The 15,735-nt window shown below is 38.2% G+C and overlaps 1 protein-coding gene across 1 annotated transcript in view; it reads left to right on the top strand.

The window, feature by feature from the left end:
- The first annotated feature begins 274 nt into the window (after positions 1-274).
- Positions 275-15,735, top strand: part of si:dkey-9k7.3 (circularly permutated Ras protein 1) — a 29,980-nt gene continuing 14,519 nt past the window's right edge. The window contains 8 exon segments of the mRNA XM_090214919.1: positions 275-542; positions 3,242-3,446; positions 5,435-5,560; positions 5,804-5,896; positions 6,093-6,193; positions 6,305-6,511; positions 6,654-6,704; positions 10,806-10,895. Coding sequence (XP_090071045.1) covers positions 3,242-3,446; positions 5,435-5,560; positions 5,804-5,896; positions 6,093-6,193; positions 6,305-6,511; positions 6,654-6,704; positions 10,806-10,895 — 873 coding nt within the window. The 5' untranslated portion in view covers positions 275-542.

Here is a 15,735-nt window from a genome sequence, read left to right on the forward strand (position 1 = left end):
TCTGGAGAGAGTTTGCTGCACTGAAAGTAAAGGGGCTGAATAATTTTGCACGCACAATTTTTCAGTTTTTGATTTGTTAAAAAAGTTTGAAATATCCAATAAATGTCGTTCCACTTCATGATTGTGTCCCACTTGTTGTTGATTCTTCACAAAAAAATACAGTTTTATATCTTTATGTTTGAAGCCTGAAATGTGGCAAAAGGTCGCAAAGTTCAAAGGGGCCGAATACTTTCGCAAGGCACTGTATAAATAACTGACACGTCTTTTCTTTCCTCTCTTTCTCTCTCTTCCTCTTTCTCTCAGGCACAGTGTCTTTGGTTTGTTGAGTTTCTGTTACCAACCTCAACACTGATCGGTTCACTTCCTGTCACACACACACACACACACATTTACATGCACACACGCAGAGTCACACACAACACACACATGCAGGAACATGGTGGTTTAGACCACAAATACAAACCCTCAGAGTTGGCTGGACATACAAACAGACAGGAGTACCGGTTTCTTTCTCTCTACAAGTCAACCCTTCTACAACTCAGGTACCTGTGCTTTTTTTTTTTTTTTTACATAATGTTCTCTAACACATCATTTTCTAACATACTGTTGTCTAACATCACGATCTCCTATTGATACTGTGACAGGTGTTACAGAGGTTTATAATTCCCGAGACACAACAAGAATGTCAGCTATGAGGTAGTGTGATGTTATACTCCGGTATAACAAAGACAGACAGAGAGAAAGACAAGGTTCTGAATGCTTTGGATCTGTGTTTAAACACACCAGGCGAGTTACTAATACATTAACTGTTGAATATTAATATAAATATTGTTTTTTTGTTGTTTTACATAACGTTTCACAATTGTGGAAGTTGTATCTCTCTCTAGGGAATAATCTTTCTACAATAAAGTGTTCAGATGTGTGTAAACTAAGATATTCGTTCTTCTCTGTTTTAGATACAGTACAGTGAACTATCACACAACTTCGCAAAAAAATATGTTCTTTCGTTTTTTTCCCCTAAAGATTAAGTTTAGTGTGAAATTAGATCATCGTTAATCTCATGTCTATAAACACGGTGACAAGTTGTCACCAGGAAGTGACAGTATCACACTTAAAGAGAAACTGCCCCTAAAAAAAAATCTGCTTCTTATTTTGAAAATGGCCTATTGTGACATCGATATGAGTCAGAAACATTGATTCTAGTGTCAAAATTGACTACAAAAATGTAAATAGGATAATTTTGATCATAAAATCAAAAGTCTCAATGCAAAAACTGAGATGAGCAAGATGATTGGATAAAAGGGTCTGTCATAGAATGAACAGTTTTCCTTGGGTGGATTTATTTCAATCCTGCCCACAGCTGGCAACACCCAAGTAATCCTCAATTAGGAGTCTAGCCGCATGTGACCCCATTGTAATCCCCATGGTCAATTTGGTTTGATATTGGATATCCCTATGGGGGCTGGTTAAGGACCATTAGTAAATTACACAATATTACATGGGACAATATTTTAAAAGATCAATAACTCCAAATTTCAATGATTAAAAAAAAAATCTCAAACCAACTACAGTTCATTCGGAAAGTATTCAGACCCCTTCACCTTTTTCCACATTTTATTACATTACAGCCTTTATTCTAACATGGATTACATCGTTTTTGCCCCCTCATCAATCTACACACTAAACCCCATAATGACAAAGCAAAAACAGTTCGTTTTATTTACGTTTTTAAAAATGTATAAAAATATAAAAAATTAGAAATATCACATTTACACATTTACTTAAGTATTCAGACCCTTTTACTCAGTACTTTGTTAAGTATTCAGACCCTTTTACTCAGTACTTTGTTAAGTATTCAGACCCTTTTACTCAGTACTTTGTTAAGTATTCAGACCCTTTTACTCAGTACTTTGTTAAGTATTCAGACCCTTTTACTCAGTACTTTGTTAAGTATTCAGACCCTTTTACTCAGTACTTTGTTAAGTATTCAGACCCTTTTACTCAGTACTTTGTTAAGTATTCAGACCCTTTTACTCAGTACTTTGTTAAGTATTCAGACCCTTTTACTCAGTACTTTGTTAAGTATTCAGACCCTTTTACTCAGTACTTTGTTGAATCATTGGCAGTGACTACAACCTTGAGTATTGTCTGGTATGACGGCACAAGCTTGGTACACCTGTATTTGGGGAGTTTTTTCCATTCTTCTCTGCAGAACCTCTCAAACTCTGTCAGGTTGGATGGGTTCGTCGCTGCACATTTTCAGGTCTCTCAAGAGATGTTTGAATCAGGTTTAAGTCCGGGCTCAGGCTGGGCCACTCAAGGAAATTCAGAGACTTGTCCCGAAGCCACTCCTAATTTTGTCTTGGCTGTGTGCTTAGGGTCGTTGTCCTGTTGGAAGGTAAACCTTCATCCCAGAGGTCCTGAGAGCTCTGGAGCACGTTTTCATCAAGGATCTCTCTGTACTTTGCTCCGTTCATCTTTCCCTCGATCCTGACTAGTCTCCCAGTCCCTGCTGCTGAAAAATATCACCACAGCATGATGCTGCCACCACAATGCGTCACTGTCGGGATGGTGCCAGGTTTCCTCCAGATGTGACACTTGGCATTCAGGCAAAATAGTTCAATCTTGGTTTCATCAGACCAGTGAATTTTGTTTCTCATAGTCTGAGAGTCTTCAGGTCCCTTTTGGCAAACTACAAGTGGGCTGTCATGCCACTCTACCATGTGGCTTCTGTCTGGCCACTCTACCATAAAGGCCTGATTTGTGGAGTGCTACAGAGATGAATGTCCTTCTGGAAGGTTATCCCATCTCCACAGAGGAACTCTGGAGCTCTCTCAGAGTGACCATCGGGTTCTCGGTCACCTCCCTGACCAAGGCCCTTAGCCCCCGATTGCTCAGTTTGGCCAGGTGGCCTGCTCTAGTAGAGCCTCGGTGGTTCCAAACTTCTTCCATTTAAGAATTATGGAGGCCACTGTTCTAGGGGACCTTCAATGCTGCAGAACAGGAGAACATGATAGAACCATGATAAAACCTGTAGGAAACATCATGCTGAAGTACTGAAATTCCCACAGAAGAACGTAATTTCTAAAGGGGTCACTCATAACTCATCTCTCTCTCTTTTAATTGTTTTATTTATTTAACCTTTATTTAACCAGGCATGTCAATTAAGAACAAGTTATTATTTACATTGATGGCCTCTCTCCACCTCCCCACCCTCCCCTCTCTCTCCGTTCTCCCCCAGATGGAGTTTGCCTGCAGTCACGTAGTGTGTAACTGGAGCCCAGAAGGGAGTTTAATGGGGGGCTCAGATGAGGGGGGTTCAGGTTTGAGTGTGTACCCCTGTAGTCCACCAGGTGAGGGGGGGACCACAGATCCAGGTGTAGCCCTCAGACTGTCTGTCACAGAGCACATGTACGACAACCGCATCTCAGTCATCCCTCAGCAAGGTAATGTACAGACATGGTACCTCTCAACACACATACAGACTGCTGCTGCTGCTGAGAGAACCACTCAGTTTCACACTCAGAGGAAATGTCTGTGTGGGGTGAAGAGTGACAGAGGTGTGAAGATGTCAAGCCATAGGAAACTTCACGTACACATACACTGGCCTAGATGATTTCTTATCAGCTCTCACTGCAGTGTCACCGTGTTCAAACCTGCATTGTTAGGCTGGGTTTCTGTACAGCACTTTAAGATATAAGCTGATGTACGAAGGGCTATATAAATAAATTTGATTTGATTTGATTTGAAACCTCATCCTTCACACACACACACTTGAGCTCCATGCAGCTAAGAATGATGATGAAGAAGAAGATGAGGAAGGTGATACTATTGATGATGATACAATTGATGATGATACTATTGATGATGATACTATTGATACTATTGATACTATTGATGATGATACTATTGATACTATTGATACTATTGATGATGATACTATTGATACTATTGATACTATTGATGATGATACTATTGATACTATTGATACTATTGATGATAATACTATTGATACTATTGATACTATTGATGATGATACTATTGATACTATTGATGATGATACTATTGATGATGATACTATTGATACTATTGATACTATTGATGATAATACTATTGATACTATTGATACTATTGATGATGATACTATTGATACTATTGATGATGATACTATTGATACTATTGATGATGATACTATTGATACTATTGATACTATTGATGATAATACTATTGATACTATTGATACTATTGATGATGATTCTATTGATACTATTGATGATGATACTATTGATGATAATACTATTGATACTATTGATACTATTGATGATGATACTATTGATACTATTGATGATGATACTATTGATGATAATACTATTGATACTATTGATGATGATACTATTGATACTATTGATGATGATACTAATGATACTATTGATAATATGGATGATAATACTATTGATAATATTGATAATATGGATGATAATACTATTGATAATATGGATGATGATACTATTGATAATATTGATGATGATACTATTGATGATACTATTGATAATATTGATGATATTGATAATATTGATGATATTGATGATAATACTATTGATAATATGGATGATGATACTATTGATGATATTGATGATGATACTATTGATAATATTGATGATATTGATAATATTGATGATATTGATGATAATACTATTGATAATATTGATGATAATGATAATATTGATGATATTGATGATGATACTATTGATAATATTGATGATATTGATGATAATACTATTGATAATATGGATGATGATACTATTGATGATATTGATGATAATACTATTGATAATATGGATGATAATACTATTGATAATATTGATGATATTGATGATAATACTATTGATACTATTGATGATAATACTATTGATAATATGGATGATGATACTATTGATAATATTGATGATAATACTATTGATAATATTGATGATATTGATGATAATACTATTGATACTATTGATGATATTGATGATGATACTATTGATAATATTGATGGTATTGATGATGATACTATTGATACTATTGATGATATTGATGATAATACTATTGATAATATTGATGATAATACTATTGATACTATTGATGATATTGATGATAATACTATTGATGATATTGATGATAATACTATTGATACTATTGATATTATTGATGATGATACTATTGATGATATTGATAATAATATTGATATTGATGGTGATGATATTTGGTATTTTAGGGTATTTTATTAGGATCCCCGTTAGCTGTTGTGAGAGCCTCGGCTATTCTTCCTGCAGTCCACACACAAAACATGAAACATGACATAATACAGAACATTAATAGACAAGAACAGCTCCAGGACAGAACAACATCAATAATATTGATGATGGTGATGTTTGTTTCCTCCTTGCTTCAGAGCCAGGACTAGTGCCCCCACCTTTGCCCCCTCGACGTTTTGAGTCTCAGGAGTACCCACAATGCACCTCTCTGCCTCCTCCACCTCCCCCTCTTTCCTCTCTGCCTCCCCCCCTACCAGCCCGAGGTGAGTATTTGGTTTGATTCCACATGCTTTTGTTTCTGAATACAGCCCAAGTTGTTGGCTGGGGTAAGATGTACTGTAGGCTATAGCGGGTGTATGTGTGGTTCAGTGGTTATTACTGTGATGGTTGTTACGTATCTGGGTCTCATCAATGTGTGTGTGTGTGTGTGTGTGTGTGTGTGTGTGTGTGTGTGTGTGTGTGTGTGGTGTGTGTGTGTGTGTGTGTGTGTGTGTGTGTGTTCTCAGGTGCGGAAGGCCGAGGAGAGCAGAGCATCAGATTGAAGGCTAATGTTAATGTTCTCTCTCTCAGTGTTGGACGACTCGTAGATATCAGTAGAAGTGAGTGTATGGTTGGTCACATACACACACACACACACACACACAGAGGAGGCTACTGAGGGGAGGACGGCTCATAATTATGCCGGGCATGGAGTCAATGGAATGGGATAAAACACACCAGCCATTATTATGAGCCGCCCTCCCCTAAGCAGCCTCCACTGCACACACCATCATTCTCTCTCCCTCTCCTCCACAGCATCTGGAATCCAGACCACTCAGTGTCCCGTGATGCACTGTGGGAGATGTAGTGCTGCCCTGTCCTCCCTGAGTTCTGTACAGAACACACAGGAAACTGCTGTGAGTTTACTCTCTCTCTCTCTGTTGAAAAGGTTTAGACTCAAACTGCAGCATTGTCTCACACCTGGAACACATCTCTCTCTCTCTCTCTCTCTATCTCTCTCTCTCTAGGTGTGGCTGTGTGAGTTCTGTGGTCTCCAGAACACCCTGTCTACTTCAGGTCCTGGTTCCAAGGTGGGCCCCAGGGTTAGAGGGGCTCCTAGAGGGAGAGATGTGATCTACCTCCTCCGTCAGACAGACCAGGACTACGAAAACCTGGAGGATGTCATGGTGGTCTTCTGTGTTGATATATCTGGGAGCATGAGTGTCACCTCTGAGGTGTGTTGTCTGTCTGTCTGTCTGTCTGTCTGTCTGTCTGTCTGTCTGTCTGTCTGTCTACAAGCTACGGCTGTACCTCAACCTGTCCGTCTACAAACTATGGCTGTACCTCAATCCCACTGCATCTATATTTTCTTCCCAGGTCACCCCAGGGAATCCTATGAGGTCAGCAACCTATGTCTCCCGACTACAGGTATGTATGTTTGTCCCAGTGTTCTTCAGACTGGATACTGAGGGTCTACTAAAGGAGCTGAACGGTGGGACAAAACATTTAAAATAAACAAGATAACCAATGTAAAATATACGGTGTACTTTATATAGGTATATAGGTGAAACATCACAGCACAGTTGATAAAATATATGGCAAATAGACATCTGAACTGGATGGTGTTCAGAGATAGATGGGAGGGGTTGAGTGGAGCTGAAGGATGGGACTGGATGGGGTTCAGACATAGATGGGAGGGGTTGAGTGGAGCTGAAGGATGGGACTGGATGGGGTTCAGACATAGATGGGAGGGGTTGAGTGGAGCTGAAGGATGGGACTGGATGGTGTTCAGACATAGATGGGAGGGGTTGAGTGGAGCTGAAGGATGGGACTGGATGGGGTTCAGACATAGATGGGAGGGGTTGAGTGGAGCTGAAGGATGGGACTGGATGGTGTTCAGAGATAGATGGGAGGGGTTGATTGGAGCTGAAGAATGGGACTGGATGGTGTTCAGAGATAGATGGGAGGGGTTGAGTGGAGCTGAAGAATGGGACTGGATGGTGTTCAGAGATAGATGGGAGGGGTTGAGTGGAGCTGAAGAATGGGACAAAAAAAACAACTCGTAACTAATGTAAAATATACTTTGTCCGTAAAATGGATATAGAATGAATAAGCTGGATGTCACGATCGTCGTATGAAGCGGACCAAAGCGCAGCGTGCTATGTGTTCATGATGAATATTTAATAAAAGAAAGCACTGAACACCGAATACAAACTATACAAAACAATAAACGAAATAACGACCGTGAAGCTATAATGAGACCTGTGCTGACACAAGCAACTAACATAGACAATCACCCACAAAAAAACAGTGAAACCCAGGCTACCTAAGTATGATTCTCAATCGGAGACAACTAATGACACCTACCTCTGATTGAGAACCATACTAGGCCGAAACATAGAAATCCCAAAATCATAGAAAAACAAACATAGACTGCCCACCCCAACTCACGCCCTGACCATACTAAATAAATACAAAACAAAGGAAATAAAGGTCAGAACGTGACACTGGAAGTGTTGTTGTCCATTAGTTTGCTCCAATTAAGGGAGGGGTGGTAGGGGTAGGGGAAAATAATAATAAATATATTTATTATAATATATATATATATATATATATATATATACAGTATATTGTTTAATAATTTTTAAAATATTTTATTACACCTTTATTTAACTAGGCAAGTCAGTTAAGAGCAAATTCTTATGTACAATGATGACCTACCAAAAGGCAAAAGGCCTCCTAAAATCCATTAAATAAATATACAGGACAAAACACACACATCATGATGAGAGACAACACAACACTAAAATAATATACACAGTGGGCTCCAACATTACTGGCACCCCTGACAATGCACAAACAATACTTAAAAAATATATAAACAATATAATGATATAGATAAACTCAAAATACCAAACGTGAGAAATCCTGTACATTATTAATGTTTCAATGGAACCAAAATCATTTACTGATTTAATTAAAAATCGATGTCCTCCAAGTCAGGGTTTCACCCCTACAAATTATTGTAAAAAACATCTATCAAAATTATACCAGGAATTTAATTCCACTTATTTTAATGAATCTAAGTCTTAAGGAACTATATTGAGCCATTTCATCGCTTCTTGTTTCGCTAGGGTATATAAATGAGGTAACACGCATGCATTTGCAACATTTACCTAGAACTATGGTAAAACAACAAGTTTCCTGTCACATTGCCTCAGACTGGAAAACTACTGGCAGCCAGTTGTGTATGACTCAGATTTTGTGAACTGTAGTAGTGTATTTGAGTTATGACAAGATAACCTACTCTGTATCATAACATCTAGTAATCTACAACAGAGTTATGACAAGATAATCTACTCTGTATCATAACATCTAGTAATCAACAACAGAGTTATGACAAGATAACCTACTCTGTATCATAACATCTAGTAATCAACAACAGAGTTATGACAAGATAATCTACTCTGTATCATAACATCTAGTAATCAACAACAGAGTTATGACAAGATATCCTACTCTGTATCATAACATCTAGTAATCTACAACAGAGTTATGACAAGATAACCTACTCTGTATCATAACATCTAGTAATCAACAACAGAGTTATGACAAGATAACCTACTCTGTATCATAACATCTAGTAATCAACAACAGAGTTATGACAAGATAATCTACTCTGTATCATAACATCTAGTAATCTACAACAGAGTTATGACAAGATATCCTACTCTGTATCATAACATCTAGTAATCTAGAACAGAGTTATGACAAGATAACCTACTCTGTATCATAACATCTAGTAATCTACAACAGAGTTATGACAAGATAACCTACTCTGTATCATAACATCTAGTAATCTACAACAGAGTTATGACAAGATAACCTACTCTGTATCATAACATCTAGTAATCTACAACAGAGTTATGACAAGATAACCTACTCTGTATCATAACATCTAGTAATCTACAACAGAGTTATGACAAGATAACCTACTCTGTATCATAACATCTAGTAATCTACAACAGAGTTATGACAAGATAACCTACTCTGTATCATAACATCTAGTAATCTACAACAGAGTTATGACAAGATAACCTACTCTGTATCATAACATCTAGTAATCTACAACAGAGTTATGACAAGATAACCTACTCTGTATCATAACATCTAGTAATCTACAACAGAGTTATGTCAAGATAACCTACTCTGTATCATAACATCTAGTAATCTACAACAGAGTTATGACAAGATAACCTACTCTGTATCATAACATCTAGTAATCTACAACAGAGTTATGACAAGATAACCTACTCTGTATCATAACATCTAGTAATCTACAACAGAGTTATGACAAGATAACCTACTCTGTGGGATAACATCTAGTAATCAACAACAGAGTTATGACAAGATAACCTACTCTGTATCATAACATCTAGTAATCAACAACAGAGTTATGACAAGATAACCTACTCTGTGTCATAACATCTAGTAATCAACAACAGTTATGACAAGATAACCTACTCTGTATCATAAAATCTAGTAATCGACAACAGAGTTACGACAAGATAACCTACTCTGTACCATAACATCTAGTAATCAACAACAGAGTTATGTCAAGATAACCTACTCTGTATCATAACATCTAGTAATCAACAACAGAGTTATGACAAGATAAATAACCTCCCTCTCTCTTTAGCCCTCAGCCTCCCTCCCTCTCCCCTCCCTCCCTCCCTCCCTCCCTCCCTCCCTCCCTCCCTCCCTCCCTCCCTCCCTCCCTCCCTCCCTCCCTCCCTCCCTCCCTCCCTCCCTCCCTCTATAGCCCCACGCCTCCCTCCCTCTCTCTATAGCCCTCAGCCTCCCTCCCTCTCTCTATAGCCCTCAACCTCCCTCCCTCCCTCTCTCTATAGCCCTCAACCTCCCTCCCTCCCTCCCTCCCTCCCTCCCTCCCTCCCTCCCTCCCTCCCTCTCTCTATACCACTCTCTCTAAACAGGTCCTGCTGTGACACAATTCATACATTTTTTTAATGTATGATTTGTCTCTGACTCTTATTTGAAATGGTGTCACCTAATTACTTAACCCACTCTCCTCTGTGTGTCTGTTGGTGACACTGACATTCTAACATTCTGACTAATTGTGTGATGTTTGTTGGTTCCATTGAAACATTAATACAGTACAGTATTTCTCACCTTGATATTTTGAGTTTCTCTCTATAATTATATTGTTTATATATATTTTTTTTTATTATTGTTTGTGTATTGCCAGTCAGGGGTGCCAGTAATTTTGGAGCCCACTGTATATCTATTTCTAAAAATGTATATATGGGGATTGGAAATGATGCAGACAATTACATTGAGCCACAATCTATTTGCAGTATGAAAGCTGATCCACCTCCTAAAAAGAAAAGACAAGTCTATTTCAGATGGAATGCAGAGTCTGGAAACGTAAAATGCTAGAAGGCTTCTATTAAAAGGAATGATCTGCCAATGCTTCTCTCTCTCTCTCTCTCTCTCTCTCTCTTTCTGTAGAGTATTCAGGATGCCCTCCAGAGGGCACTGTCCTCTCTACTTAAGACTTCACCTCTCCGCCGAGTCGCCATTGTTACCTTCAATGACGAGGTATTGATTGATTTATTGATTGATTTGGGGTCCAAAAAAATTGAACGAGGCAGTGGATTTGGAGGGAGGGAGGGAGGCTGAGGGGTGTAGAGAGAGGGTGGGAGAGAGGGTTGGAGGGAGGTTAGGAGGCTGAGGGGTATAGAGAGAGGGGGGGGTTGGAGGGAGGCTGAGGGAGTGAAGGAGGGTTGGAGGGAGGCTGAGGGGTATAGAGAGAGGGAGGGAGGCTGAGGGGTATAGAGAGAGAGAGAGGGAGGGTGGGTTGGAGGGAGGCTGAGGGAGGGAAAGAGGCTGAGGGAGGGTTGGAGGGAAAGAGGGAGGAAGGTTGAGGGGTATGTAGAGGAGGGAGGCAGGGAAACAGGTCCTGCTGTGACACAAATCATACATTTTTTTAACGTGTGATTTTTCTCTGACTCATATTTGAAATGGTGTCACCTATTTACTAAACCACTTTCCTCTGTGTGTCTGTTGGTGACACTGACATTCTAACATTCTGACTGAGTAAAACTCAGCAAGCACTCACCTCTTGTTGTGCCTTATCAACGTAGAGAGACATAGAGAGACAAATAATCTCTATTCCTTTTTTGTATGTAGTTTAAGATAAGAGTTATAAGAGTCGTATTACTAACTATGCACTCTCTCCGAAGATTTAGAATAATTCGTGTTTAGCGCCTTTGGGTTTGAGAAATGAGCTTTACAAATTATTTAAACGAATTATTATTAAAGGCCCAGTGCTGTCAAAAACGTGATTTCCCTGTGTTTTATATATATATTTCCACACTATGAAGTTGGAATAATAAAAACTGTGAAATTGTGAAAATGATGATTAATGCCCTTTAAGTGTGAGAGCTGTTAGAGAAGGCTGCCAGAAATGCTTGCTTGTTATGGATGTGTAGGGTTTTGGACCACCAGACAGACAACATTAGCAGTATACGTTAATAGACCAATAACAAAGAGAGTTTCAAACCTCTCTTGCCAATAACAGCCAGTATTCAGGTTATAGATCCCTCCGATTGGGCCGTGAACTCAGACCACTCCCAGACAGTCGGAGCAAAAGTCTTGATTGAGAAATTGCTCTCTTTTTAATAAGAAGCTATTGTGGTTTATTTTCTTTTTTTTAAAAACAATCACAGCACTTTAATTGTTATCCAGAACTTATTTGATGAATTGGATTTTTTTTTTTTTAAACAGCTGCGTTTTTGGCACCTTTAAAGTTTAAGATAAGGATGACAAGTGTTTTGTAGTACTTGCAGTTGAAACGACAGTGTCTGCTACCATCTGTGACATTGTGTTAGCTCTAGTTGTTCCTACTACAAGTTTCCTGTCACATTGCCTCAGAATGGAAAACTGCTGGGGGACAGTTGTGTATGGCGCAGATTTTGTGAACTGTAGTAGTGTATTTGAGTTATGACAAGATAACCTACTCTGTATCATAACATCTAGTAATCTACAACAGAGTTATGACAAGATAACCTACTCTGTATCATAACATCTAGTAATCTACAACAGAGTTATGACAAGATAACCTACTCTGTATCATAACATCTAGTAATCTACAACAGAGTTATGACAAGATAACCTACTCTGTATCATAACATCTAGTAATCTACAACAGAGTTATGACAAGATAACCTACTCTGTATCATAACATCTAGTAATCTACAACAGAGTTATGACAAGATAACCTACTCTGTATCATAACATCTAGTAATCTACAACAGAGTTATGACAAGATAACCTACTCTGTGTCATAACATCTAGTAATCTACAACAGAGTTATGACAAGATAACCTACTCTGTATCATAACATCTAGTAATCTGCAACAGAGTTATGACAAGATAACCTACTATGTATCATAACATCTAGTAATCTACAACAGAGTTATGACAAGATAACCTACTCTGTGGGATAACATCTAGTAATCTGCAACAGAGTTATGACAAGATAACCTACTCTGTATCATAACATCTAGTAATCTACAACAGAGTTATGACAAGATAACCTACTCTGTATCATAACATCTAGTAATCTACAACAGAGTTATGACAAGATAACCTACTCTGTATCATAACATCTAGTAATCTACAACAGAGTTATGACAAGATAACCTACTCTGTGTCATAACATCTAGTAATCTACAACAGAGTTATGACAAGATAACCTACTCTGTATCATAACATCTAGTAATCTGCAACAGAGTTATGACAAGATAACCTACTCTGTATCATAACATCTAGTAATCTACAACAGAGTTATGACAAGATAACCTACTCTGTGGGATAACATCTAGTAATCTGCAACAGAGTTATGACAAGATAACCTACTCTGTATCATAACATCTAGTAATCTACAACAGAGTTATGACAAGATAACCTACTCTGTATCATAACATCTAGTAATCTACAACAGAGTTATGACAAGATAATCTACTCTGTGTCATAACATCTAGTAATCTACAACAGAGTTATGACAAGATAACCTACTCTGTGGGATAACATCTAGTAATCAACAACAGAGTTATGACAAGATAACCTACTCTGTATCATAACATCTAGTAATCAACAACAGAGTTATGACAAGATAACCTACTCTGTATCATAACATCTAGTAATCAACAACAGAGTTATGACAAGGTAACCTACTCTGTGGGATAACATCTAGTAATCAACAACAGAGTTATGACAAGATAACCTACTCTGTATCATAACATCTAGTAATCTACAACAGAGTTATGTCAAGATAACCTACTCTCTATCATAACATCTAGTAATCTACAACAGAGTTATGTCAAGATAACCTACTCTGTATCATAACATCTAGTAATCAACAACAGAGTTATGACAAGATAACCTACTCTGTATCATAACATCTAGTAATCTACAACAGAGTTATGACAAGATAACCTACTCTGTATCATAACATCTAGTAATCAACAACAGAGTTATGACAAGATAACCTACTCTGTATCATAACATCTAGTAATCAACAACAGAGTTATGACAAGATAACCTACTCTGTATCATAACATCTAGTAATCTGCAACAGAGTTATGACAAGATAACCTACTCTGTATCATAACATCTAGTAATCTACAACAGAGTTATGACAAGATAACCTACTCTGTATCATAACATCTAGTAATCTACAACAGAGTTATGTCAAGATAACCTACTCTGTATCATAACATCTAGTAATCTACAACAGAGTTATGTCAAGATAACCTACTCTGTATCATAACATCTAGTAATCTACAACAGAGTTATGACAAGATAACCTACTCTGTATCATAACATCTAGTAATCTGCAACAGAGTTTTGACAAGATAACCTACTCTGTGTCATAACATCTAGTAATCAACAACAGAGTTATGACAAGATAACCTACTCTGTATCATAACATCTAGTAATCAACAACAGAGTTATGACAAGATAAACTACTCTGTGTCATAACATCTAGTAATCAACAACAGAGTTATGACAAGATATCCTACTCTGTGTCATAACATCTAGTAATCTGCAACAGAGTTATGACAAGATAACCTACTCTGTATCATAACATCTAGTAATCTACAACAGAGTTATGACAAGATAACCTACTCTGTATCATAACATCTAGTAATCTACAACAGAGTTATGACAAGATAACCTACTCTGTATCATAACATCTAGTAATCTGCAACAGAGTTATGACAAGATAACCTACTCTGTATCATAACATCTAGTAATCAACAACAGAGTTATGACAAGGTAACCTACTCGTTTTTGGTCACAGGTCTAGGAATGGCTGAAGAATTGCAACATTTACCTAGACCAGTGGTTCCCAAACTTTTTACAGTCCCGTACCCCTTCAAACATTCAACCTCCAGCTATACCCCCTCTAGCACCAGGGTCAGCTGTACCCCCCTCTAGCACCAGGGTCAGCTGTAACCCCTCTAGCACCAGAGTCAGCACACTCTCAAATTTAGTTTTTTTGCCATCATTGTAAGCCTGCCACACACACACTATACAATACATTTATTAAACGTAAGAATGAGTGTGAGTTTTTGCCACAACCCGGCTCGTGGGATGTGACAAAGATAACAGTAATCAATCATCAAACAATATAAATATAGAGATAAACTCAAAATACCAACATGTAAGAAATAATGTACTTTATTAATGTTTCAATGGAACCAACAAACGTAATTTACTGATTTAATTAAAAATCAATGTCCTCCAAATCATGGTTTCACAATTAAAGGCACCCCTACAGATTATTGTAAATAAAATCTACCAAAATTAAACCAGGAGTTAAATTCCCCTTATTTAATTTATAAGGAACTATATTGAGGTAACACGCATGCAATATCCCTTTGTCATCCAATCCCATGAAGAAAACAAAAGAACTGGCAGTTCTTAAAACATTCAAAAGATATGGAACAGTTGAAAACCTCACAGGTAGAGGATGCATTTTACCCCCCCCCCTCCCCCCCCCAGGATAGGGAGGAGGATGGTGAGAGAAGCAACAAAAATCCCCAAGAATCACTTTGAAAGAATTGCAGGCCTTGGTGGCGTCTTGGGGTCTCCACAACCACAGGCTCTTTGGAAGGGTTGCCAGAAGAAAGCCCCATCAGACGCCACCTCCACAACCACAGGCTCTTTGGAAGGGCTGCCAGAAGAAAGCCCTTTCTGAACCCAAAACACAGGAGCAAACGTCATTTAAATTATGACTGGAAGAAGGTGCTCTGGTTGTCACGCCCTGATCTGTTTCACCTGTCCTTGTGCTTCTCACCACCTCCTCCAGGTGTGCCCATCTTTCCCACTTGTCCTCTGTGTTATAGCTGTGTTTTCTGTCTGTCTGTGC

Source organism: Oncorhynchus mykiss, chromosome 21 (genome assembly GCF_057628025.1).
Source record: "Oncorhynchus mykiss isolate SJ-2025 chromosome 21, ASM5762802v1, whole genome shotgun sequence".
In the NCBI taxonomy this organism is placed as follows: Eukaryota; Metazoa; Chordata; class Actinopteri; order Salmoniformes; family Salmonidae; genus Oncorhynchus; species Oncorhynchus mykiss.